Source organism: Budorcas taxicolor, chromosome 16 (genome assembly GCF_023091745.1).
Source record: "Budorcas taxicolor isolate Tak-1 chromosome 16, Takin1.1, whole genome shotgun sequence".
In the NCBI taxonomy this organism is placed as follows: Eukaryota; Metazoa; Chordata; class Mammalia; order Artiodactyla; family Bovidae; genus Budorcas; species Budorcas taxicolor.
In genome coordinates this window covers 67,065,507-67,091,935 of record NC_068925.1, presented here as the reverse complement: position 1 = coordinate 67,091,935, position 26,429 = coordinate 67,065,507, and the positions used below count along the sequence as shown (strand labels likewise).

The 26,429-nt window shown below is 38.6% G+C and overlaps 2 protein-coding genes across 4 annotated transcripts in view; one reads left to right on the top strand and one right to left on the bottom strand.

Moving 5' to 3' along the window:
• SWT1 (SWT1 RNA endoribonuclease homolog) overlaps positions 1 to 3,607 on the bottom strand; it is a 97,215-nt gene extending 93,608 nt beyond the window's left edge. The window contains exons 1-2 of the mRNA XM_052654077.1: positions 3,533 to 3,607; positions 1,156 to 1,239 (exon numbers count right to left, since the gene is read on the bottom strand). Of these exons, the coding sequence (XP_052510037.1) occupies positions 1,156 to 1,239; positions 3,533 to 3,607 (159 nt within the window). The remainder of the gene's footprint in view (positions 1 to 1,155; positions 1,240 to 3,532) is intronic.
• A 4,642-nt stretch (positions 3,608 to 8,249) lies between these two features.
• Positions 8,250 to 26,429, top strand: part of TRMT1L (tRNA methyltransferase 1 like) — a 38,231-nt gene continuing 20,051 nt past the window's right edge. The window contains exons 1-8 of one of the 3 annotated variants that reach the window (XM_052653712.1): positions 8,250 to 8,717; positions 10,115 to 10,252; positions 12,932 to 13,042; positions 14,811 to 14,924; positions 18,309 to 18,373; positions 19,954 to 20,083; positions 21,474 to 21,597; positions 22,074 to 22,153. In XM_052653712.1, the coding sequence (XP_052509672.1) occupies positions 8,465 to 8,717; positions 10,115 to 10,252; positions 12,932 to 13,042; positions 14,811 to 14,924; positions 18,309 to 18,373; positions 19,954 to 20,083; positions 21,474 to 21,597; positions 22,074 to 22,153 (1,015 nt within the window). In that variant the 5' untranslated portion in view covers positions 8,250 to 8,464. Of the gene's footprint in view, positions 8,718 to 9,450; positions 9,470 to 10,114; positions 10,253 to 12,931; positions 13,043 to 14,810; positions 14,925 to 18,308; positions 18,374 to 19,953; positions 20,084 to 21,473; positions 21,598 to 22,073; positions 22,154 to 26,429 lie in introns of those variants that run through there. The other 2 variants (XM_052653713.1, XM_052653714.1) reach the window with 2 other exon arrangements.

Here is a 26,429-nt window from a genome sequence, read left to right as displayed (position 1 = left end):
TGTACCAAGGAAAAAAAGTAGGCCAAAAATATGCTAAAGATTGAATATATATTGAATAAAGATGAATGCGTAAAAGAAAAAGGCATTCTCCATTAAAAATGCTTAGGCATTCTAAGAAGCTGGAGATGACTGATATAAATTCAGCAGAGAGAAAATAAATCAGCCTACCTAGAAGGGCTGTTTTGAGGAAGAAGAAAAATGAAAACTGGATACTTAAGGTATGACCAAATTTAAAAGGGTCCTGACTCTTTGTGACCCCATGGACTAAACAGTCCATGGAATTCTCCAAGCCAGAATACTGGAGTGGGTAGGTATTCCCTTCTCCAGAGGATCGTCCCAAAGCAGGGACTGAACTCAGGTCTCCCGTATTGCAGGCAGATTCTTACCAGCTGAGCCACTAGGGAAGCCCAAATGATAAACTAAAAAAGTAAATGAAGATTTTTCAACAGAGGAGAAATATGATGAGATCAGTGTTTTAAGAAGGTTAATACAGCAAGAATTGCAACAGCAGTTCCATTATGTGAAAACAAACTCGTGAAAACCCAAATCTGCATTCATGGAACTTTCACAACTATTTTCTCTTATTATCTACAACAACTCTGCAGCAATCTTCATATACTCCTAACTCTTCTCTTGAACATGGTGAGCACTTCGCAACCATCCATGTACCAGGCTGATGCGTTTAGTCTGCTGTCACTGTTCCATGTTATTTGGCAGACAGTGGAAAAAAATCTGGACTTCACTTGGTTGCTGCAAACAATTTTGTGTCCTTTTACAAGTCACTTAACTTTCTGGATCTCAATTTCTGAATCTGAAAATGCAAACACTATCTCTGCTCTGGTGACTTCAAAATGAAACTGTAAAGACAAATTTAACCACATACAGGAAAAGACTTAAAAATTGTCTAAATTTATATTCACATTGTCTAATCCCACATGATAGGATCTATTAGCACAAAGGAAGAATCTGATATATGCTTTTCAGTGAGTAGCAGGGAAAAGCTGCTTTTCCATCTATCGGCTATCAAAAAGCAAGTATAATATCAAGAAAAAATGAATGGAAAAGTAGTAGGGAAATTTATATCATAAAGCTTTCAATTGTACATTAAAACTTTAATATCATTTTTAGAGTTAGTTACAGTATCTAAATACTCACCAGTTTTCTCTTCTCTGATGACACTGATCTTATAGAGCAAGTTGAACAAGGAGAACTTACTGATGTTTTTCTCTCTCTCTTATCCTAAGAATGTCATTTGGAAAAAAAAGGAAAGAAAAACACAAAATAAAGCACAGTGTAAGAGAGCATTCTTTTATCAATGTTGTTATAAATCAAGATTCCTTCTGCATTAATAATAAGTTTCAGAGGAGAACAATGTTTATTTATTTATTTAGCTGTATTGGGTCTTTGTTGCTGCGCACAGGCTTTCTCTAGTTGCGGACAGCAGGGACTATTCTCTAGTTGTGGTAGGAGAGCCTTCTCATTGCAGTGGCTTCTCCTGTTGCAGAGAACAGGCTCCAGGTGTGAGGGCTTCAGTAGCCGCAACACCTAGGCTCAGCAGTTGTGGTGCACAGGCAGCAGTTACGGCTCTCAGGCTCTGATGCAAGTGGGTTCAGTAGCTGCAGCTTACAGGCTTAGCTGCTCTTTGGCATGTGGAATCTTCCCAGACCAGGGATCAGAACCGTGTCCCCTCCATTGGCAGTTGGGTTCTTATCCACCATACCACCACGGAAGTCCAGGAACAATGTTTAAAGGCATACAAACATTGGTAAGAGGAAAGGAGACTTAACTAGAAATCAGAAGATCTAAGTGGTCTTGAATTAGGAATGAGATGGGATAGAAGTGGGCTTCTCTGGTGGCTCACATGTTAAAGAATCTGCTTGCAATCCAGGAGACCTGGGTTCAATCCCTGAGTCAGGAAGATCCCTTGAAAAAGGGAATGGCTACCAACTCCAGTATTCTTGCCTGAAGAATTCCATGGACAGAGGAGGCTGGTGGGCTAGTCCATGGACTTGCAAGAGTTGGATGTGACTGAGTGACTAACACTTTCACTTTTTCACTTTCACTTGGATTAGAGGTAATATAGCAGAAAGTTGCAGACAGCTCACATAAGGACATTGGGAAATGGTACTACCATAGTGATACTTGCTGCTGCTGCTGCTAAGTCGCGTCAGTCGTGTCCGATACTGTGTGACCCCCTAGACGACAGCTCACCAGGCTCCCCAATCCCTGGGATTCTCCAAGCAAGAACACTGGAGTGGGGTGCCATTTCCTTCTCCAATGCATGAAAGGGAAAAGGGAAAGTGAAGTCGCTCAGTCATGTCAGACTCTTAGTGACCCCATGCACTGCAGCCTACCAGGTACTGGAGTGGGGTGCCATTGCCTTCTCCGATAGTGATACTTAGTCTTCTACAAAGCAAAACCATATACCCAGTTATTTTTTCAGTGGCTCCTGAATTCAACAGACCCAGGAGAAAAGTATTTCAAGTACCTACCGTGTATCAGAGACACTTTTCTAGACAGTGAGAACAGATTAGTGAAAAAACAATAAAAGTCCCTGCTGTCATAAGAGGTTATACCTACTGCAGGTTTAACTTACAAATAAGTAATATATTTAGGGTGTCAGATGATGCTATTTAAAAAATAATAATAATAAAGCAGAGAAAGGGGTCAGGAAGGGCTGGGAGGCAAGGGTGAGGCTTTTGCAATTTTAAACAAAGTAGTCAAAATGGGTCCCCACTGGTAATTTGCCATCTGATCGGAGACCTAATGAAATGATGGAACAAACCCTGTGAGTATCTAGGGAAAGTTTTCAAGTTAAAGGGAGTAACAGCAAGCACAAAGCAGGAATGTGCCTGGCTTACTGGAGCAGCAGTAAGGAAGCCAAGGAGTGGAGAAAGCAAAGGGAGAATGAGATGAAGACGAGATGGTGACAGTAATGTGTTTTCTGTCCCAGCAAAGACATTAGCTTTTTCTCTGAAGTGGAAAATCACTAGAAAATATTGAGCAGAAGAGTGACATGATTTAACATTTTAATAGGATCACTCTGCCTGTTATGTTGAGAACACAAGAAAGCAAAGGTAGAAAGCAAGCTGTTTGCCTGGATCATGGTGATAGCAGTGGGAGTGGTAGTCACACTCAGCTGACAGAATTTGCTGATAGATGGGATGCAGGCAGAGCATGATGCCCAGGGTTTTGGTCCAAGCAACTTAAAGAACGTAACTGCAATTTACCACATTGAGAAAACAGGCTGGGCACTTGCGAGAGTATAGTTTAAGAGGAGAAAGAGCCAAAAAGGATGCTGCCAAGCCTCAGTTTCTTCATTTGTATAATTGGGATAATAATAGTACCTACCTCATAGAGTTGAGAGGAATAAATAAAATAATGCAAGTAAAGACAAATAAATGACTCTTTCTCAGTCAGAAGAACAAAATATTTACATAACTTGTTTTAAAACTGAGGTGTATTTTTTTCATCATACAAAAATAAAACTGTAAAACAGGGTATCTTTAGGTCAATAAGTCAAAATTCTTACTTCAATATTGGATGATAGGGTGGTGCCTTTTCTCCGGGACGTCTCCTTTTTTTCACAAGATTCTTTGTTGGACATTTTGCAAAGCTAAAAGAAACATCAAAAACACATTATGTGTGTGTGGGTTTTTTTTTTTAAACCATTGCAACAACAAAAACATTAGAAATCATACTTATTTCAGTTTCTTAAAGATTGGAGTTTTATAAAATAATTTTTGTATTTTACTCATTCTCAACATGATAGGATTGTCTCATTTTTCCACTTTATTTATATTCTGCCTCATGACCTGTTCCCTTCCATCAGGGTGGGGATGGTCACCTTTTAAGAAAGACTCTCAAAAGTATGCCTTTAAGGCAAACCTCTCTCTAGCATTGCATTCCCATTTTCAGTTGCCTGCAGGATTATTATATTTTGCCCCACCCACACCTCAAAACCAATTAGTCATTAAGTCTTCATTTTCTCAATACACCCTCCATCTCTCACTGAGTGAGACGTCGGGCAAAACACATACATTTTTTGAGTCCTAGTTCCACTATGTGTAAAACAGAGATAACTCATCCGAGAGGGTTTTTCAAAAACTCAAATGAAACTATGGATGTAAAAGCACCTTGTACAAGATAGTACACAGTAGAGTCTAAAAACATACTGGCTTCATTAATTGTCTTTTTGCTAGCCCCTGAGCTTCTTGAAGAGTACGCTGTATTGAAAATTCAGCGGGTGTTCATAAATGCCCTCTGAGTAAATGAGTAGGTGAATTTTTCTTTCCCAGAATAGTGATTGTTCATTCTGAGTCACTTCCAACTCTTGCTCATTGCAGTCCCTCTGTCCATTTCTCATCCCAGTCTCCCTTTTCCAGCCCAGGTCTAGATCAAGTCTATACTGCTGTTACTGACAAAAAGAAAAAGGAAGAAAGAAAACTATACACAGTCATCCCCAATGGTCATAAACACTTTAAAGATAGTATATATAATCATCCTGTACTGGAACACAGAGGCCAGAGATTGGGAACATTACCAGATTTGCTGGGGCAAGAACATATAAAGGGGTCCACAAGCAAAGTCCAAAGGAGAGTTTATTGCTGCTAGTGCTATGTCTTCCATGTGACACAGAGATGGTAAAGAATCAGCCTGTGATGCAGGAGACCAGAGTTCGATCCCTGGGTCAGGAGGATCCCCTGAAGAGGGAATGGCAACTCACTCTATTCTTGCCTGATAATCCCACGGAAAGAGGAGTCTGGCAGGCTACAGTCCATGGGGTTGCAGAGTCAGACACGACTGAACAACTAACGCACACACATAACACACACACACACACAGAGTGATTGAGTATTGATGCTAAGAACATAACAAAGACTAGAAACCAAGCAATTACAAGTACTCCTGGTCAAACATGATCACAGTAAGTGAAGTTCTATAAAAGAATGATCAATTACACTAAATCAAACTTGTAGAATGTTTTGAAGAATATGGAAGAAAGAAAATACTGAGACCAGAGATCTAATAATAATGATAAAAATTAATAAAAGTCAACATATACTTCTAAGGACAGATTCTAAATTACCCAGAAATTTTGCCTTTTAAGATAATTCATGGCAATAATTAAATTCACAGTTGAGCTTCCAGATTACAGGAATAATCTTCATTTTTTCCTTCTTGTTCCAAGGATCCCATTCCATGGGGAGAAAGCCATAAGGAAAAACAATAACTTTCATGAAATAAATTGCTTAGAGGTAATGGGCTGGTTTTTTTACCTTTTACAATTTAAACCCTTTCATGTTGTGCTTTGAACACACACACACACACACAAAAAACCAATTGGAATCTATTATCCATAAGACAAATCAGAAAAAAAAATACTGCAGAGAGTAGACTATCAAAAGAAAAACACCTATATATGTACTGTGACAAACTATATTAGTGTACCATTCATACCAATTTTATGGAAATCAAAATATAAACTAAATGAGTGGAGACTTCCTGTGCTGGCCTGCTTCCCAATTGGCTCCTGATCTCTGCTGCCACCATCTCTTATGATGTTTTCTCTCACAGTAAGTAGAGATGACCTGTGTAACCAACAGGATATATTTATACAATATGTGGCTAGGTCAAATAACACACTGTGGCTTCTGCCTTTCTCTGTCTTGAATTGTTTACCCTAGGAAAAGCCAGCCACCATATCATGAAGACATTCAAGTAACCCTAGGAAAAGCCCACCAAGGAAGAGCTGAAACCTTCTGCCAAAAATGAATGGACTTATAGGCATGTGAGTGGCCCACCCTTGAAGCTGATCCTGCAGCCTTAATCAAGCATCCACTAGGCAGCATCCCTTGCAAGTATCTCACTGCAATGTTACGAGAGACCCAAAGGCAGATGCACCCAGAAAGCCATTTCTGAATTCCTGACTCATAATCCACTGTGGGGTAAGAAGTGTATTGGTTGTCTTAAGCCATAAAGTTTTGAAGAACTTACGCAGCAATAGATGAGTAATATACTCAATATAATTTTTCAAACTTTGAAGATGCCTTCTTTAGGATGGCTCAAGAGCAGGGACCGTGCTTGGGACTTCTGATTAAAATTTCCACAGAAAACACAGACTAAAAATCTAGCCCTTTTCATCTTCTGGTTTTCTACTGGTATTAATGAAATTGACATCCTAAATCAAGCTTTCAATTAACCATCCATTCTTTCACAAATTAAAACATCCCTGGTTCCTAGATGATGCATAAATATCCACTACTCATGCCTGCAAACTATAATGTTATTATCCCATTTTTAATTAACTGTTAAGACCAGTGAGGCAGTATATACATCCAGGAATACTAGTTAAAAGTTGTGGATGGGGCCACTAAGAGGGCTTTAGAATCACAATTCACAAAAACTTCCATGGGATAAATTGTTTAACTGGGGAGGAGAGAAGGGGAAAAACCCCTCCACGTATACTTTCTAAGTACTGGGAGGGAGGACCACATTCCTGTTTTGAGTTTCGAAGTGCCCAAAAAATCACACTCGCTCTCCCCTGGGTACTGAAAACAAATAGAAAATAAACAGACCAAGAAGAAAACCATTAAGTATCACCTTTATTAACTAGGAAAACCGAACGGGAAGTGCGAATACCTGAAACTAAAAGAAGACGCCCTCTCCCTTCCTGCTTCCTGTAACATTCGGACCAGTGTAGGCAGAGCAGTCAGAAAGCAAGGCATTCCTCTTGCCTCCCGCAGTGGCCTTGAAGGAGCGCGCCTTAAACTAAAGCAGGCTCGGAGAGTAGAGAAGTACGGAGGCCTGGAAACTTAACAGACGCCTTGAGGAATCTGAATCGCACCAGTCAAGTGCCCTGAAGCTCCACACATTCAGGAGCCTTGGATATTAAAAGCCTAAACGCAAGCATAGGCTCTTCTCCCCACTCCTGCTGCTGCTGCTGCTAAGTCGCTTCAATCGTGTCCGACTCTGTGCGACCCCATAGACGGCAGCCCACCAGGCTCCCCCGTCTCTGGGATTCTCCAGGCAAGAACACTGGAGTGGGTTGCCATTTCCTCCCCACTCCTGGGCCCCAGCAATTCACCATCCACAGGAATCTTACAGCCACAGCGTGGCGCTGCTATTGGGAATACGTAGGTTAAAACAACACGTAGCTTCCCTGGTGGCTCAGACGGTAAAGCGTCTGTCTACAATGCCGGAGACCGGGGTTCGATCCCTGGGTTGGGAAGATCCCCTCGAGAAGAAAACAGCCCACTCCAGGACTACTGCCTGGAAAATCCCATGCCGATAGGCTACAGTCCATGGGGTGGCAGAGCCGGAGACGACTGAAGCGACTTAGCAGCAGCACCAGCAGGAGTGGGGAGAAGAGCCTATGCTTACGTTTAGGCTTCACTCACTTCATTCACTCAGGTTAAAACAAAATTAAAAGGAAAAGAGTGTTCAGATCATGGTGTGGGTGAAGGCGCGAAACGAAGAGCAGATCCCTATCTCGAAGTCCACCCGACTGACAAGCGGCCCAGAAACCGCCAAGCCCCGCGGACTCGGGTAGAAACACACTGCGCCCAACCCGCGGCAAGAGGCTGCCCGGAAGGCAGAGCCGGGCCAGAACCACACCCTTCACAGAGCAGGCTCAACCCCGGGTCCGCCCACAGAATCGCCCCGCCCAGGCTCGAGAGGCCGCCGAATCCTCCGTCCGTCCCGCTGGCAGCCCCCTTTCGGTCCCAGAGTGAGGCAGGGAGAGTACCCACCGAAACGTCAACTAACCCCTCGGCTGCCCTACGTTCCTTACCAGAGCCCGAGCCGGTTGCGATTTGGGACGCCCAAACCATGGGAAAGGGACCCCGAGCGCGACGCCCGATGGGAAATGTAGTTCTGTGCTCGGAAGGTAGCTGGCGCTCGAACGCTCCGGAGCGTTTGTTTGAAGTGAAGTGAAGTCGCTCAGTCGTGTCCGACTCTTTGCGACCCCATGGACTGTAGCCTACCAGGCTCCTCTGTCCATGGGATTTTCCAGGAGCGTTTGTTTAGCTTTACACTTCCCCCGAGGCCTTGGAACCACACCCCGCTCCGCTCCGCTCCGAGCGGCGCGGTGCACGCTGGGTATTGTAGTTTTGGTTGGGTTCGGTGGTTGACGGCTAGAACGGAGACGCGCGGTGGAAACGGAACTCTCTGACCTCATTGGACGCTGTCCCCCAGCATGCTCCTGCGCAGGCGGGGGTGGTGTCGTAACGCCTCGGGGAAAAGGAAGCGGACGGGACCGCGAATCGCTGCCTGTGGCTTTTAATTTTTCTGCTGACTGGATTTGGTCACTGATTCTTCATCTTTTGTCTGTTGCACGCATCTCGCCCTCCCCATTTGCTTCCCCACTTCTCGGATCCGGCCCTCGGGGCTTTCACGCCAGTTCTCTCACTCCGCCGTGAGCCCCTGCTGGTCCCCGGGCGGGCCTGGCAAGGAGGCGGTAACTATGGAGAACATGGCGGAGGAGGAGCTGCTGCCCCAGGAGAAGGTGGAGGTGGTCCAGGTCCCGGTCCCGACCCCGACCCTGGACTCGGCTCGGGTCCCAGCGCCGGCCCCGGATTCGGCTCCGGTCTCGGCCTCGACCCCGGCCCCGGCCTCGGCTCCGACTCCGGCCTCGGCTCCAGTCCCAGCCCCTGCCCTGGCCCAGGCTCCGGCCCTGTCCCCGTCCCTAGCCTCTGCCCCTGATGAGGCTGAAAGCAGTAAGTGCAGGGAGGCCCAGATCTTTCTGCCGCAGGAGAAGCAAGAAAGTGCGCCTTGCTGGGGAGTAGGGGAGGCCCTTCTTCACTGGAATGGTTTTTACGGGGGAAAAGGCAGTTTTAGCGAAATGGGGGGAGGAATGAGGGACCCGTATAGCGGTAAAAACGGGTACAGGGTGGGGGACGGCATCTCCACACCTCGGGGATCTCACAGGGAAGGATCTGTGGAGGCCAGTGGTGCTGCAGGTGGAGGGAAATAATGGGATCGTGGACGTCTTCGTTAAAGGGGGTCTTTTTCTGGTACAGAAATTAGAAGTTACACCTCATTTGGTAGTTTCCCTCTCAGCCTCGTCTGCCATATTTCCCTGTGTCCTTTAAAATATGATAAAGAGTAATCGAGTTTACTGTAGTAGATGCTAACTGCCAAGATTTAGAAACCGTTGCTGTCAATTAGGTTTTATGTCTCGAAATAGACACGAGATGGGGTTTTTCTCATTTTTTTTTTAGCAGCTTGCCTCCAAAAAGAATTTGAGGCTGACGAGTAGTTTAAGATAGAGTGACTAAATTATAGATGTTTTCCCTCAGACGTAAATACCCATTGAGTTTTGTACGTTTCTCCAAGTCGGCTGTCGAGAATTAATAGCCTGTATTAATTGTGCTTGCATGTTTTATAAGTGATGGTTTATTGGGCCATAAAGGAATTTAAAAGGTTGATAAGTAACAGTTTATCAAGAATCGTCTGACCGTTTTAAAACGTAAGCTCTGAGAAACTTTTCTTTAAAAACTTAGTCCCCAGATTGACCTTGATGCTTTTTCTGAATCATAACAACAATAACAAAAATCTTAATTTGTTGTCTTTCCTACTTCTAAGCCAGTTTTGAGGTTAATGTGTAAAAAAACATTTGGGTAGTTATAATCTAATAGAATTATTTCTGCAATTTTTAAACAACATACAGATTCCTATAGTAAAGAGTAGGGTGGATCACGGAAAAGACAAAGGTCAGAATGCCTTAGATAGGCCTCTCCTCATCAGGGAAGATCACAGCTAGTTAAGTGCTAAATAAGGCCAGTTGTTTCTTCCCCAACTGCAATGGGGGAAGAGCAGATACACTCCAGAGTAAGATATCCTCCTCAACTCACCTCTAGATGTGATCTTTTTATGTTAATCAGATGTGATTGAGCAGCTTTAGGGGATGTTTGCTTTCTCCACCTCCCTACCATCATGAATATGTTAAACATAGTTTGGGAAGATTTATTCAGATATTCCCAAATTTATGAGTATTTAATTTGAAGAATGTGTGATGTTTGAAAAACCTGAAAATGCATTTCTGGAACAAAGTGATTAAGAAATTGGAAATGCATTAGAAATGTATTAATCACATTTTAAAAATTATTTTTAGATGGTCTAGTTAGCCCTTTGAAATCAGTCTCATATAGGCAAGATGAAGATGGCATAACTGAAGTAGAATTGAAAATTGAGAAAGAAAAAGAAGTTTTAGAACCGCCTAGCATCTTGGAATCACCTGATTTAATAAGAGGTTTGCCTATTGACTTATAGATTATTACAAAAAGATTGAGTGATTTTAAGTACAAACTGATATCTACTGTCTTGAACCAGAAAGTGACTTTAGAGATGTGCATAGGCATTTTCATGAATCTTTAGACAGATCTTTAGAGTTTTCTTCAGTAGTGGACTACAGGATTTTCAGTTTTCTAGCTTAAAAATGGGCCCCTTTCACTTACTCTGTACTACTTAGTAGTTAGAATGATTGCAATAAACATATCGTTATGTATCTTGTTTGACACACACAGATCTTTGAAGTATGGAAGCCAATGATTTCAGATTAAATAGGTTGGTTTGTACATATGGATTCATTGCCTGAATCTTACTGTCTGACCCAGTAATTAAAAGTTTATCTGTTTATAGAAAGTGACTCATTGTAAGTCATTTGAACAATACCTGATATAAGAAATTAACCAATAGCATTTGTTGCTGTTTGTGTTTCTCATTTTGGAATTAGTTAAAATATATTTTAATAAATTTTAACAGGAATTTCTGATAGGGCTGAATTGAATTCCAAAATTTTGACTCAGTGTGCTACTGCACCCAAAAAGACTAATGGTTTTTTTTTTAATGTATTTTAAAGCTAGTGCCTACTGTGGGCAAGTTACTGCACTAGGCATTTAACATAGCCCTTGGCTTCTTACTGCTTATTTGTAGATGAGACAAACAAGAATATAAATTACACAGAAGAGAAACAAAGCAACTGGGAGTGAAGCTTGGAGAGAAATAGGCAGGAAGAGCAGTGTGGAGAAATTATATAATCTAATTATGTAATATTGAAGAGCCTTGTGGTTTATCCCATTGACTCCTAACTCATTGGAAATCTTTTCCTATCAGTTACCATCTCTTGAGTCTTATATATTCAGAATTCTATTGTTAACCTTTCTTTCCATAGGGCTACAATATTCAGGTCTCTCCATCCTTAAAAAAAAAGAAGCAAGTTAAAATCCCATCTCTTTTTTTTTTTTAATACTAGCAGATTTCTTGAAAAAAGTAATCTGTGCTGATTTTCTGTCATTTCTCTTTCCAGTTCTATTTGTACTCTAAAAACTCCTCACTGAACCTTCTTAAAGGTCTCTAGAAACTTACTAAATACGAAATCCAGTAGTTTTTTCTTGATCTCTACAACTATTTGTGATATTTACTGTTAAGCACTACTCTTTTACAGTCCCTTCTCTCCTGGCTTCTGCCTTATCTTGATTCTCCATACCATTTTTTCTTTTTGAAGCTACCCTCTTGATTCCTTTTCCTCAACATCTCCTATACATATATTCATCCCTCCACACCTCACTTCAAAATTGTATCCATTTTTGTTAATCAGTAGTAGATTAAGTGGCATTGGGGAATGCATTCCACATACTTAAGAATATGTTAAATATATTTTGGAATGATTTATTCCTTTATTCCAAAATTTACAAATATGTAATTTGAAAAATGTATAATATTTGAATAACCTGAAAACGTTTTATTGGGACTGAGTTTTGGCTTTTTTATCCTCAGTTTCAAAACATTTCCCCCTAGGCTTTCTTACTGATGCTCTTAGTTTCACCTAACATGTGTATTTATGAGTTATATCTATTCAGAATCCCTCCTGACCTTCCACTACAGTTCAGCTGCCTACTGGACTTGAGTACCTAATTCCGGTAGTAATCAAACACATTGTGTAAAAAACTAAATTCCCATTCTCTTTCCTCTTCCTTTCTGCCAAAACTGTTTTCCTCTTCCTTTTTATTGGTTAATAGTACTTGTATCAAAATCTCAGTCGTTCTTTAACCTTCACCCTTTCACATCCCAAGTCCTCTGCTGCTTTTTTTTACCTTCTATTTTCTTTCCATTACTAATTTCTCACCTCAATTATTGATCGTTGGTACTACAACTACAGTTTCTGAAATGCATTCAAATCATATCATTTATTTACTCAAAAATCTGAAAAGACTTAACATTACCTAAAGAGTATAGTTCAGACTGACATATAGAATTTATGCCTCCCATGATCTATACTACATTTTTGGCTGCATTATCTTTCTACCAGCTCTATCCCCCAAATGTACTACTTTCCAGCCAGGAGTGGTAGGGAAGTGGCTATATAATTTTACACCACATGCCTTTGTTTATTTCAGTTATAAGATTATTTCAGTTTATAAGGCCAGACACCAAATCTCTACTTACTGAAAATCTGTTTATACCTTAAGTCTTGGTCAAATGCCACTTCAGTGAAGGCTTCTTAGCAGCACTTGTTGGAATGAGTTGTTCCTTCCTCTGTATACCCACATCATATTACCTTTACCCCTAAGTGTTCATTCATCTTGCCTTGTGTTACAGTTAGTAGTTAACATGTTTATCTCTCACCCGATTGAAAGTTCTCTGAAAACAGGAAACCTGGCTTCAGTGTTTTATACAGACTAGAAACATTTTCTGTAAAACTATATTGAATAATAAGATAAAATTTGAAAGCTGTGAGGTTATGCAGTGGCAACTCTTTGACTTCTGAGACACACTTGTCATTTTATAAACGAGTTTTCTGCCTAGGTACTAAAGCACTGTGCTATAGGAAATGAAAGTGTAAAATTCTGTGTGACATGATAAAATGAAACTGAAGATGGAATACATATTGTTAAAGCATAATTTTCTAACTCTTAAACTTTCCTTTCAGAGAGACACATCTCAATTCAAAGGCAGCTTGCTGATTTAGAGAAGTTAGCTTTTGTAACTGAAGGGGATTGTGACTCTGCCAATTCACTGAACTCAGATAATCTTGATGCAGGTATTTCCATCTTTGGAGGGTTTCTGGTTTTTTTTATTTTTTTTTTGGTCAGTTTCTAATGATTTGTCATCTTTCTACTCATGAAAATTTTGGTAAGCATGAACTTGTTTATTTCCAAACTTAGGAAATGGTACCCGTCTACATGTAAGGGCACTGTGAGATAAGTTATTTCACAACCCCTCCAGGAAATTACAGTCTCATGGATATATAAGGGCTTTGTTAGGATTAACGTTTTACTATGAGTAACAGAAATCCAAAAAATCATATGAGTGAGTGAAGTCGCTCAGTTGTGTCTGACTCTCTGTGACCCCGTGGACTGTAGCCCACCAGGCTCCTCCGCCCATGGGATTCTCCAGATTCTCCAGGCAAGAATACTGGAGTGGGTTGCCATTTCCTTCTCCAGGGGATCTTCCCGACCCAGGGATTGAACCCAGGTTGGGGCTTTTATTCTCTCGTAAGAAAGAAATCTCAAGACTGGCAAAGTAGAGCTGGTGCAGAGTTTCATAATGTTGTTAGTGCCCTGAGTTCCTGTTGTTCTACACTTTACCATCCTTAGTGCTTGGATTCCATCCTCAAGATCTCCTCATGGTTTTTTGAAGTAGAGAATGTATTTTTAAAATTGTGCTTATACTTGCTATGTGCTATATGTGAAAGATATTTGCTGGATTAAAAACTGAATTATTGGGACTTCGCTGGTGGTCCAGTGGCTAAGCCTTCGTGTTTCTAATGCGGGGGGGCATGGGTTGGATTCCTGGTCGGGGAACTAAGATCCCACATGCCACACAGGATGATCAAAACAAAAACACCCTGGTACAGTCAAATAAATTTTTTAAAAATTCAGTTTTTTGTTTCTATATGTTTTATTGATTTGAACCTGATTTGAGTTTTTTTAGTACTATTAAAGTTTTTATTAAGAAACATTACATTTCTAATTAAATGAAACTTCCATTTGATGATCCATAGTCTTTTTAAGAATATGTTAATAAAGAAGGAAGAATTTAACAAATTCAGTAATAGAGTGTGTGCTGTGTGCTTAGTCATATCCGACCTTTTGTGACCCCATGGACTGGAGCCTGCCAGGCTCCTCTGTCCATGGGATTCTTCAGGCAAGAATACTGAAATGGATTGCCAGGCCTTCCTCCAGGGACTCTTCCCAACCCAGGGATCAAACCCACATCTCCCACATTGCAGGTGGATTCTTCACCATCTAAGCCACCAGGGAAGCCCAAAGCCAGTGTAACAGGATACAGAGTATTGCATCCAGTCTACCCCTTCCTTGTTTCATTTTTCTAATTCCACATGTTAGCCGTTTTAGTTGCTGCTAGAGTAGAATACCAGAGCTGATACTTTTGTCTGTCTAGCTCCTCTCCCTCTGTAGGTGTGACAACAGCTGCCTTTTCCCCTGCCCAAAGTGCAGAATGACATTCTTTCTGGAAGGCATTTTGCCTGGGGCGATATCATGTAGTTTATCATTTCCTCATCCTCTCCATATCCGGTGGTAACAGGGATATCAGCTTGCCACAGAGAGGAGAGTTTTGGGGTAAAAATCAGTGACTGACCGTGTCCTAAAACAATTATTGTTAAGTACCTGCTGAGGCAAGAATGACTTCACCTTAATAAATGTTAAGAAAGATGTTATCTAAGGGGTGTGTGTGTGTTTTGAGAGGCAAGGGTGAGAAAGGGTCCCCTGTTAACTTCTTTTGTAGCCAAATTTAAGCATGAATAGCTGGTATATTCCCTGCTTTATTGGTTCTTTTTTCATTAACAGGAAACAAACAGGCTTGTCCATTGTGCCCCAAGGAGAAATTCAGAGCTTGTAATAGTCATAAGCTTCATCGTCACCTTCAGAATTTACACTGGAAAGTCTCCGTTGAATTTGAAGGTTTGTATTTTTTGCTTACTAAAAAGTGATGTAAATGAAATTCAGGATTTTGTACTAGTTTTGGAATTTTACTGACAACATAATCAAGTATCTTCAGTTTAAAATTATGAAGGATATAATGCCCATCTTTTAATGTATTTATTAATAAAAGACCACATAGTTCTCTAGGCAGTAGATATTTATGATGCCAGTGTTTAGTTTGGCAAACCATTATTAAGTATCTGTTCTGTGCCGGGTACTTGGCTTGGCCCAGAAGGTCCACATTACTTACTGAACCATGTTTCCATAAGTTTTTCTTTTCCTTTTTTTATTAGAACAACTACAGTTTTTAATTAACTATGATTAATGTTAACTCCAGTAACAGTTTTGAAGGTATAATAAAAATAAAACAAGAAAATAATTGGTATGAATATTGGAAAAGAGAAGATAACATCTCTTTTTTCCCCTGCTGCTGACTTTAAAATAAGCAGAGTTAATGAGAGTTTTTGGAACAATGGTGAGATATAAGATAAATATTCAAAATCAAAATCAGAGCCTTTCTCTACTCTGGATAAATGGAAATGAGGGAAAAAGCAGTTACAACAGTGACAAAAATGGCACAATTTGAGGGAGTAAGTTTAACAAGAGGATTTAAGTGAAGAATGAAGTTGTAGGACAAAAAACACGATTTTACCAAGTTAAAAGACTTCCTAGGGAGAGTGATTTATTGTTAGATCTGAGGTAGTGAATTATGGATTATATGTGTTTAGTTACTTAGTCATGTCCGACTCTTTGTGACCCCATGGACTGTAACCCACCAGGCTCCTTGGTCCATGGGATTTCCCAGGCAAGAATACTGGAGTGGGTTGCCATTTCCTTCTCCAATGGATGATATATTACAGCCTTTTTTTAGAAAGAAATTTAGCAACATTTAAGAAATTTTAAATATTTTTCCACCAGGCACTCCCTCTGCTAAGAGTCAAGGAAGCAATAGACAGAGATGTGCAAGAATGTTCACTGCAGCATGTGCTTAGAAACAAAAACTTGGAACTAAAAATCAGAGATGATTGAATAAATTATGGTACATACCATGAAATATTATGCAGCCATTGAGAAGAGTGTATTAGATCTATACTAGCTTGCTTGGAAGGATTTTCATGGTAAACTGTGAAAATAGCAATGAAAGTGAAGCCACTCAGTCGTGTCCGACTCTTTGGGACCCCATGGATGGTAGCCTACCAGGCTCCACGATCCATGGGATTTTCCAGGCAAGAATACTGGAGTGGGCTGCCATTTCCTTTTCCAGGGGATCTTCCCAACCCAGGGATCGAACCCAGGTCTACTGCATTGCAGACAGACGCTTTACTGTCTGAGCCACTAGGGAAGCCCGAAAATAGCAATATATATGATAAAAACAGAAATACTCCCCTCCCCCCAAAAAACCCTAAACATGTATATACTTAAATTTGTATATCATTATGCAAGTATACTTACTGAAATGTGGTTATCTGGAGTTTCAACCAGACTGAATAAAATAGTCATTATAAGATACCCCAAAAAGAAGCCAGAACTAGACCAGAGCTTTTTTCTTAGTGTTATAGTATTGGTAAAAGGTTATCACTAGTTACTTAGAGAAAAAGTGAATTAGAAACTAATTCAGAAGTCATACTATCTTATGTTTTATTATTTATAAGAATGTATAGTAAACCATATTGACTTCTTAACAAAAAAAGATCTCATTTTAATTACAAAGATAATTAAGTAATTGCTTGGTTTAAGCCATTGTTTAATCTTTGGTCTCTCTCCTCCAAGTTATTCTCTTCTGTTTGATGGTTCATGGTATTTCTTTACTGTCGTGTTCTTTAGGCTGTTGCGTTCTTTCACATGATGGTGATCTGGTAGATGGGGAATATGATAGCTTTTGTCTTTGTGAACAGGCTTCAAAGTAGTTGGCAAATATGTTGAATAAGATCTGCTGAAGGAATAGAAATGAGATGAAGGACAAAATAAGAATGCCTTACCTAACTGGAGAAGACTGCATTAGATGTGAGAAAGAAGAACATGTCTTCAGATTTAGCCATACAGCTGTTGAGATGCACCTAGTGGAGGCAGCCTGGAGGGCACATAAACCTGGAAAGGTTTGGGCTAGAGATACATATTTGGGAGTTATCAGAATATAGATGGTATTTAAAGCTGAAAGTCTGGATGGAACGACCTTAAGAGTACGTATAGGTAGAAAAGGAAATGGTCCAAGGTCTGAGTCCTGAGACACTTCAACATATACAGCTAAAAAAAATGATTGGATGTAAAGTGAACTGAACTAGAAGTATGAGAAGAAGGAAGTTAGAGATAGTGTACAGTTTTTGAGTTAGGAGTAACTGGAAGGCTTTATTATTCATTAAAAAAGTGAAAAAAGAAACCTGGTTCAAGAGTCAAGTGAAAAGTTTAGTCCTTGACAGTAGGTGTTGTTTTTTAACGTTTTTTGGTTACACTGGGTCTTCATTGCTGTGCGCAGGGCCACTCTGTTGCAATGTGTGGGCTTCTTGTTGCTGTTCCGTGGCTTCTCTTGTTGTGGAGCCCAGGGTCTAGAAGCATGGGCTTCAGGAGTTGCGGCACCTGGGCTCTAGAGCTCAGGCTAAGAAATTGTAGTGCACAGACTTAGTTGCTCTGTAGCATGTGAAATCTTACTGGGCCAGGGATTGAACTCGTTTCCCGTGCATTCGCGGGCAGATTCTTATCCTTTGCATCATCAGGGAAGTCCTTGTCAATAGGTTTTGAAATAACCACTTACATGTCTTGAATAGGCAGTTGGAAGTAGAGATCTGGCCCTCAGGAATGAGTTGATAGTAGAGCTATAATTTGGAATTCCTTCTCATAGGGGAGATAGTCGCAATCATGAAAGGCATTCAAGTTAGTCAGGAAGTGAGAAAAAATTTATGTAGCAGATCCATCATACAGAAAACCTACATTTTAGAGTATGAGAGAGGGAAGAGGATCTGTAAAGATTAAGTAGAAAGTACACGAAGAGAACTAAGTGCCGTATCATTGATGAAGAAGAGGCTGTGTAATAGTAAATGCAGCATAAGGCAAGAAGATGAAGCTGAGAAAAAGTCAAGATGGCAAAAAGTAGATGATAAAACTGAGTTCCAAAGAAGCTACATGACAAATGCAAGATAGCAGATGTTTTTGGAACAACCATATTCTGAACCTAGATCTCTTGTATATGTTTTTATACCGTGTCATATATAACAAATGTATAAAACTAAGGCGGTCTCATTCAGATAAATTATGACATTACAAATACAAGAATAATCCCCATTATTCTGATAAAACTTGGTAGTAATTTTAATAATAATTGAACTTTTGATGAGCAGTGATAAGACAAGCAGCAGTTCTTCATTCTAGGTTACCGGATGTGCATCTGTCACTTACCTTGTCGACCGGTGAAACCAAACATTATTGGAGAACAGGTAATCACACGTTAGATTTGTTATTTTTAGATTTAGCTATCTCTAAAGGAAGTACGATTTTTACTTGCTTTAAGACTAAAATGTGTATATTCAGCAATGAGACTTACTTTAAGATTTTGTTTTCAAGGGCTTTCAGATTACCATAGTAGGAAAAATAAGAAATGTATGAAAGTTGTTACTGTATTGAACTTTTCATTTCATAGTTTTTAATTTCAGTCAGATCACTCGCTATCATATGTTCAAAAGGAAAATTAACCCACATACTAATTTTGAAATGGAGAATTTAAATAGAAAGCACTTTTTTTCTTTCAAAATAAATTTTGGTCATGGAATAAGAACTTTTAATTTCTGTGGTTTACTAAGTGTCATAACATGTGTTGATTCATACTCATCCTCCCTGTGCTCTTTCTCTTAATTTGTCAAAGGACAGAATGAAGACACTTCTGAAATCTCAGTAACTTTAAAAAGTACATGTGTTTGTATTAGGATACATTTAACCTTTGGGGAATACAAATTATAAAATATTTTATAGTAACATTATCTTGAATGCATATTAGCTTAATAAATCATTATTAGTAAATTTTCCTTTCAGGCCACACACAAAAAGTAAAGTATTGGGGGAGAAAAACATTTCTTAAGTATACTTTGTCAGGATAATGCTTGGTCCACTAACCCTATCTAAGGTATTTTGAGTATGATAACCACAATGCCATAAATTGTGGAATGTTCTTGACTGTTCTGTCCTTGCCCTGTGATCGCGAGTAAAGAGTAAGACGTCATCATAAGCAGGAAAGAGCTACTGGAAGTCTTCTTGTTCTTAACTAAAGAAGAAACTAAAAAGTGAGAACTTTTTACTTGGAAAAATAGACTTTTTATTCTGTCTTTAACACTTAGGAGTGTGCTAGCACTAGCTCAGATTTCCAGAAATCTGAAGGGCCAGTTGTTAAATGTGGCCATCATCAAAAATTTAAAAATGTGAGCTTACAAGTAAATAAATTATATTAAAAACAAAAGTAATGAATACTCACAACTCACTACTTCCCAGTTATTTTACTACATCTGTGCTCGTGCGTCATTTATATATATGTACTGTATCTGCATGGTGGCAGTGTTCTCTGCTGTGATACTGCACATCTCTTCCCTAATTCACATTCAGTGATGTCACATGGGTAGCTTGAAATGTCACATTTGGAGCTTGACATTGGCTATGGTAGAGTGTTTAGATCACAGACTTGCAGACATTGCAAATGAGGGCCTTATTTTCCTGGAGAGCCAGTTATACGTCTGCCAACACACTGCTGCTAGTATCGTACCATTTATAAGTGTTGCTTATAGAAGATAAGGGTACAGTTATTTGTGGATTGAATGAATGGGAAAAAACTAACAAATTAAAGTTGTGACCTATTGTAACATTAAAAAGCAGATCTAAATATAGGTAAGGAAATAAAGATCCTTTCAGTGTCCCGTGGCAAAATGAATACTATCTTCTAACATACTTAAATTCACAACCTTAAATAAACTTCTATTTCATTGTCTTAGTAACTTTTTAATGTATTTAAATTAAATACTCTGTTTGATAGATATCCAGTAAAATGGGCGCCCATTATCATTGTATCATTTGTTCAGCAACAATCACCAGAAGGACAGATATGCTAGGACATGTCAGGCGCCATGTGAACAAAGGAGAGACTAAATCCAGGTATATTGCTGGTGAGTTAAGCAATCTCATTAACATGTTAATAAGTAAATCGTTAAACAGTGGTCTAATTATTATTTTTAGACATCAGACAGATAGAATACTGTGACTTAACCAAATCATTTAGTTAACTGCTAATCCATCCAGTGTTGTTTTCTTTCTGTGAGACTCCCAACAGTATAAACTGGTCTCAGTTTAACAGATGTATTTAATACATGGTAGAAAAAAGCAGCTGATGCCCAGTAAATGTAGTTATCTTAATGAAAGATAATAGGATTTTATTACTGATGGCTCCTGTACCAGTAACTGTGTTATACTTGTTGTTGAAAAACACTGGAAAAAGGAGGCAGAGTGATACATAAAGACTATTTATAGTCCTGAGTGATATCAAGTTATTAGTAGCTTATTAATACTGAGGCTGTTCCTTCTCAAGAATTAAGCCTTTCTGCCCTAATTCATCCATTATGTGTATTGAATACATCTAGAATGGTACTCTGGACCATTCTTTTAAGTATTGAAAAAAGTAGTGAAATAATTATTTAAAGGGCTTAATTTTCTCACAGAACCTGGTTTGAGAAAGGCTAATCTTGTGAGATATGTGACTTGACACTTAGGTGAATACAGAAGGATATGTAACATACCAGTAGGGAAGATTACTTTTATGTGGCATTGTAGAAAGAGAAATATAGTTTTCATTTAGTTAACATTCTGATTATAATTTGATCAAGAAATCCAAACATAAATAATCTCAATTATTCCCCTCCACATGTTATATCTCTTTTCTTAAATAATTAAAATATATTCACACAAATATATCAATATTTCATTTGAGTTTATAGGAGAATGATTCTAATGTATATTAAAAATAGAATAATTGTTTTATACATTAGCTTATAGCTGTTGGAATATAATTTGTGATTTAAAATCACAAAAATATTCTGAAGTCAAGCATGTTCAGGAAATAGAGTGACTCTTAGTCATCCATGCTAGCTAATGGAACGTAACCACACAGGTTAATTTTCTAACATTTAAACCATAATAAAATATGTGTTTAGCAACCAGCCTCTATAAACACAATATAACGTTTGATGAATAAAGGTTACTTTAGCATTTGGCATGATCTTAGGGTAATTGTCCATAATTAGGTGTACAGATACATTGATGTGCCAGACAGTTAAGATTTTAAGCTGATAAACTTTAATTCACCAAATACTTAACGAAATGCTGCTCTTTTCCGTAGACAGTGCTCTGTAGATCAATTTTCGGTGATTTTTTTGACATCTACTCAGTTGATTTCATTAACATGAAACTATTATAAAGGAAGGTTATTTTTTATGTTGTTCTTGATATTTATAATTATTTTCTATTTCACTGGAAATCTTTTTTTTTTTTCCTTAATTTTAGCTTCTGCTGCTAAACCACCTAAAGAAATTCTGAAAGAGGCAGACACAGATGTACAAGTTTGTCCTAACTATTCTGTACCTCAGAAAACAGATTCTTATTTTAATCCCAAAATGAAACTGAATCGGTAAGATAAATTTAAAAAAGGGTTATAGAATGCTTCAGATGCTTCAATTCATTACAATGTACCTTCTCTTAATCTTTTTGTTCTAATATATTGAAATTTAAAAGTAGGTATGGAATGAAAATCGTTTATTTTAGCATTTTCTCAGAATGATTGTTGTATTTTTCTGCCAAACCAATTTTTTTCTCGGATTAAAGTAGGTCTAACTTTATATAAAATTAAAGGAACAGACTGATGGGCCTGTGCCAAGTTTTTTAAATAAAATCATTGTTCATAGTAAATACTTGTTAATAGAATGCAATTTGACTAATAGTTTAATTTCACAGGTTTTTAGTTCTTATAGTATTAAGTAAGGAATATGTTTCTCTTTTCGAAGTAGTTTGCACAGTAAATAGGAACACTTTCTCACTGTTCTTAAAATCCACAATGATGATACCATGGTACAGTAAAATTATTTCAGATTATTATCTTTCTTCTAGGCAGCTGATATTCTGTACACTGGCTGCTCTGGCTAAGGAGCGAAAACCTTTGGAATGTCTAGATGCCTTTGGAGCAACTGGTAAGTGATAAGCTTTTTTTGGAACCTCACTTTATCAAATCTGTACAGTATCTTTTCTTTCCCTTTATTTTTTCCTTGTTGTTTAGCCACTTTGAGAACTAAGGGTTTGTTTATATCATGTGCACCTCAAGAGGTTTTTTTTCCAGTTTTATTGAGAAGGAATTGGCATACATTACTGTATGGGTGTACAAGTCTAATTAAGATGCGGAGCAGGATGGTTTGGTTTACATATACAATAGGTTCAGCTAATATCCATCATCTCATATAGATAAGTAAGAAGAAAAAAAAAGTTTCTCCTTGTGATGAGAACTCTTAAATTTATCTTCTTAACTTTCCTCTATACAAGTATTACCTATATTTAATCATCATGTTGTACATTTCATCCCTAGTACTTATTTATCTTATAATTGGAAGTTTGTGCATACTTGCTAGACTTCCTGTACAGTATCTTTTCTTAGGAAATGTATATGGATATCATATCAAACAAAGTATTTTTATATTAAAAAAATGCAAGGCAAATTTTTTATTGTGGAAAATTTTCAAATATATACAAAACTAGAGTGTATAATAAGTGAATTCCTTTATATCCATCACTCAGTCTTATATCTGTATTCCTGTGCACTTTCCCTCATAACTCATTGCCCTGTACTCTGTCTCCTTTATTTTGAAGCAAATAACAGATATGTCATTTCATCTGTAAATATTTCCATGGGATCTGTAAAAGATAGTGAAGTGAAAGTCGCTCAGTTATGTCCAACTCTTTGCGACCCCATGGACTGAGTCCATGGAATTCTCTAGGCCAGAATAAGGGAGTGGGTAGCCTTTCCCTTCTCCAGGGGATCTTCCCAACCCAGGGGTAGAACCCAGGTCTCCTGCATTGCGGGCAGATTCTTTACCAGCTGAGCCATAAGGGAAGCCCAAGAATACTGGAGTGGGTAACCTCCCTTCTCCAGCAGATCTTCCCGACCCAGGAATCAAACTGGGGTCTCCTGCATTGTAGGTGGATTGTTTACGAACTGAGCCGTGAGGGAAGCTTGTAAAAGATAAGGACTTTTTCAAAATTAAAACCCATATACCATATCACACCTAAAAAATTAAGAATAATTCTTTAATGTCATCAAATGTTTAGATAGACCTAATTATTTCATAATTTTTTAAAAATTTAAGTCAGAATCCAGAGACTATATATTTCAGTTGTTTGATAGATCTCAAGACTCTTTTTAACCTATATTCCTTTTCATCATTTTGTGTGTATGTGTGATAATTATTTGTTGATATAAGAGGTCATTTGTCCTTTAGAGTTTCCCACAGTCTAGATTTTTACTGATTGTGTCGTCATGGTTCATATAAGATATTCCTCTATTTCTGTAAATTGGTAGTTGTATGTTCAGGTTTGGTCATAGTCAGACAGGATTTTTTTTTTTTTGCAAGAATACTTGTTTGCAGCAGTCAGTAAGCACTTGGTGTTTGGTTGGTGTGTGTGTGTGTGTGTGTGTGTGTGTGTGTGTGTGTGGTAGTTGTATGTTCAGGTTTGGTCATAGTCAGACAGGATTTTTTTTTTTTTTGCAAGAATACTTGTTTGCAGCAGTCAGTAAGCACTTGGTGTTTGGTTGGTGTGTGTGTGTGTGTGTGTGTGTGTGTGTGTGTGTGTGTGTGTGTGTTTGGTTGGTGTGTGTGTGTGTGTGTTTGGTTGGTGTGTGTGTGTGTGTGTGTGTGTGTTTGGTTGGTGTGTGTGTGTGTGTGTGTGTGTGTGTGTTGCAGTAAACATTGCCTACGTATTAGGCAATGAGATATTATGGTGAAATTTTAAAGACTGAGAACATTTTTCCCAAAAGGACATAACAGTATGTGTGTGTGTGTGTGTGTGTGTGTGTGTGTGTGTGTGTGTTGCAGTAAACATTGCCTACGTATTAGGCAATGAGATATTATGGTGAAATTTTAAAGACTGAGAACATTTTTCCCAAAAGGACATAACAGTATAGAAAAGATTGGAAAATGTAGAAAATTTCTAAAAAGCCGCTTGTACCCTATCCAAGTTTTTCTTCTTAAAAGTTATAGGAGTGTATTCTTGGGAAGTTTGTACCGATAGGATGAAAGCACGACCTAGCTCTGCTTAAGTTCCTCACCTCAGAGAGAAGTAGTGGTTGGAAGCATGGACTGTGGAGTCAGACTGACTGCATTCAAACCCCAGCTTTATAACATGCCAGCTGTCTAACCACAGGAAATTATGCTTTAATTTGCTTTATCTATCCAAAAGAAGGTACCTACCTTAAAATAATGTAAAGATTAAGGAAATTAATACATGTAAAGAAATTAGAACAGTATCTGGTATATAGCAAATGCTATAAAAGTATTCAGTATCATCATTGTTGTATTATTACTACTACTACTATCATCATCATTAGTAATGTCTCAGTGTAGAAATGGTAAAAGTGATGAAGTAATGATTCTAAGGTGATCACATCCTCTGAGCCGGTCAAATTTTAAATATGAATCATTTTTTTATTACTCCTTTTCCCACCACTATCCCCACACTCAACTATGGATCTGTTCTAATTTTTCATTTGTATTGTGACTCATACTCTTTTTCATTCCATATCCACCAATAGAGTGATTTTTAGCAGTTATATCTGTCTAATCTGTCTTGCATGCCGTTGCCAAACAGCTTTTGCTCTGAAACACTGAATTGATCATGTTGCTTTTCAGTCAGAAAAGTCATGCATCTTAATTGCCTAGAGTTCAACTTCTCAGATTGCAATTTAATATCCTCCATAATCTGATAATAGTCTACTTTTCCAGATTTATTTCCCACCATTTTCCCTCACACAATCTTCCCCCACCCTTGTGTTTTACATTCAGTAATGTTTATTAAATGTCTATCCCAGGTGGCTTTAGTGGTAAAGAATGCACCTGCCAGTGCAAGAGACATAAGAGATGTGGGTTCAATTCCTGGGTCAGGAAGATCCCTTGGAGGAGAGATTTGAACCCACTCCAGTATTCTTGCCTGGAAAATCCCATGGACAGAGGAGCCTAGTGGGCTACAGTCCACAGTCTTATGGAGTCAGACATGACTGACGTGACTTAGCATGCAGCAGCATACCTACACTGGATACTATATATGTTTCTTAACAGTGGAGTCCTTTTATTTTCCTTTTTTCCCCCTCTAGTTTTGTTGAGATATAGTCAACATATATAACATTGTATATGCTTTAGGTATACAACATAATGATTAGCTATATGCATGTATTGTAAAACGATCAAAAAAGTTTAAATCCATCTCTTCACATGGTTATAGATTTTTTTCCCCTTTCTGATGAGATCTGCTCGCTTAGTCAGTTTCAAATAAATAGTATTGTGAACTGTAATTTCCCTCCTGTACATTTTATCCCCAGAACATCTTTCTGTTATAACTGCAAGTTTGTCCCCTTTGACTACATTCACTCAGTTCTCCCATGCCTCCAGTCTCCTCCTCTGGCAGCCTCAAATATGATCTCCATTTCTGTGATTTGGGTTTTTTTTTCAGATTCCAGGTTTAATTTAAATCATAAGGTATTTGTCTTTCTCTGACTTACTTCACTTAGTGTAATACTTTCAAGGTCCATCTGTGTTGTCTGAAATGGCAGGATTGCCTTCTGTTTATGGCTGAATAGTATTCTGTTGGGTATATATATACCACATGTTCTTTATTCATTAATCCATCGATGGATACTTCAGTTATGTCCATGTCTTGGCTCTTATAAATAATACTGCAATGAACGACTCCTCTTTTTTAACCTGAAACATTAAAATTATTGTTTAGGAAGATCTTTTCTTTTTAATGTGCCTTTGTAAACTTAAATAAAGCTCATAGCAGTCATTTTGCTTGTTTCCCCATCTCTAAAATGTAGATATTAGAACTTATTTCACAAGCTTATCTTAAGAATAGGAAAATAAATGTAAAGACAAGGGCACATAGTAGATGTTAATTTTTTACATTAAGGAGGCACATGTATGCAGATGGTCAGCACTTCCAGTAAATCGGGGCTTTTTTACTCCGCGTTGGCTAGGCTTGTGTCACCATCTTCCATTTTGCAGTGAATGTCCCTTATGACTCAAATCCAACAGGTATAGAAAACCTGTGAGAGCGCCCTCTTGGTCTCAATTCCTCTTGATCATTTGCTTACACATACAAGGTTGTTTTTCATTCACAATGATGCTATCGTGCAGTATTTGAAAAGCATTCGTCCAGGAAAGTCGTTTTCATATTTTCATGTATTAGAATAAGCTGCAGCAGGAC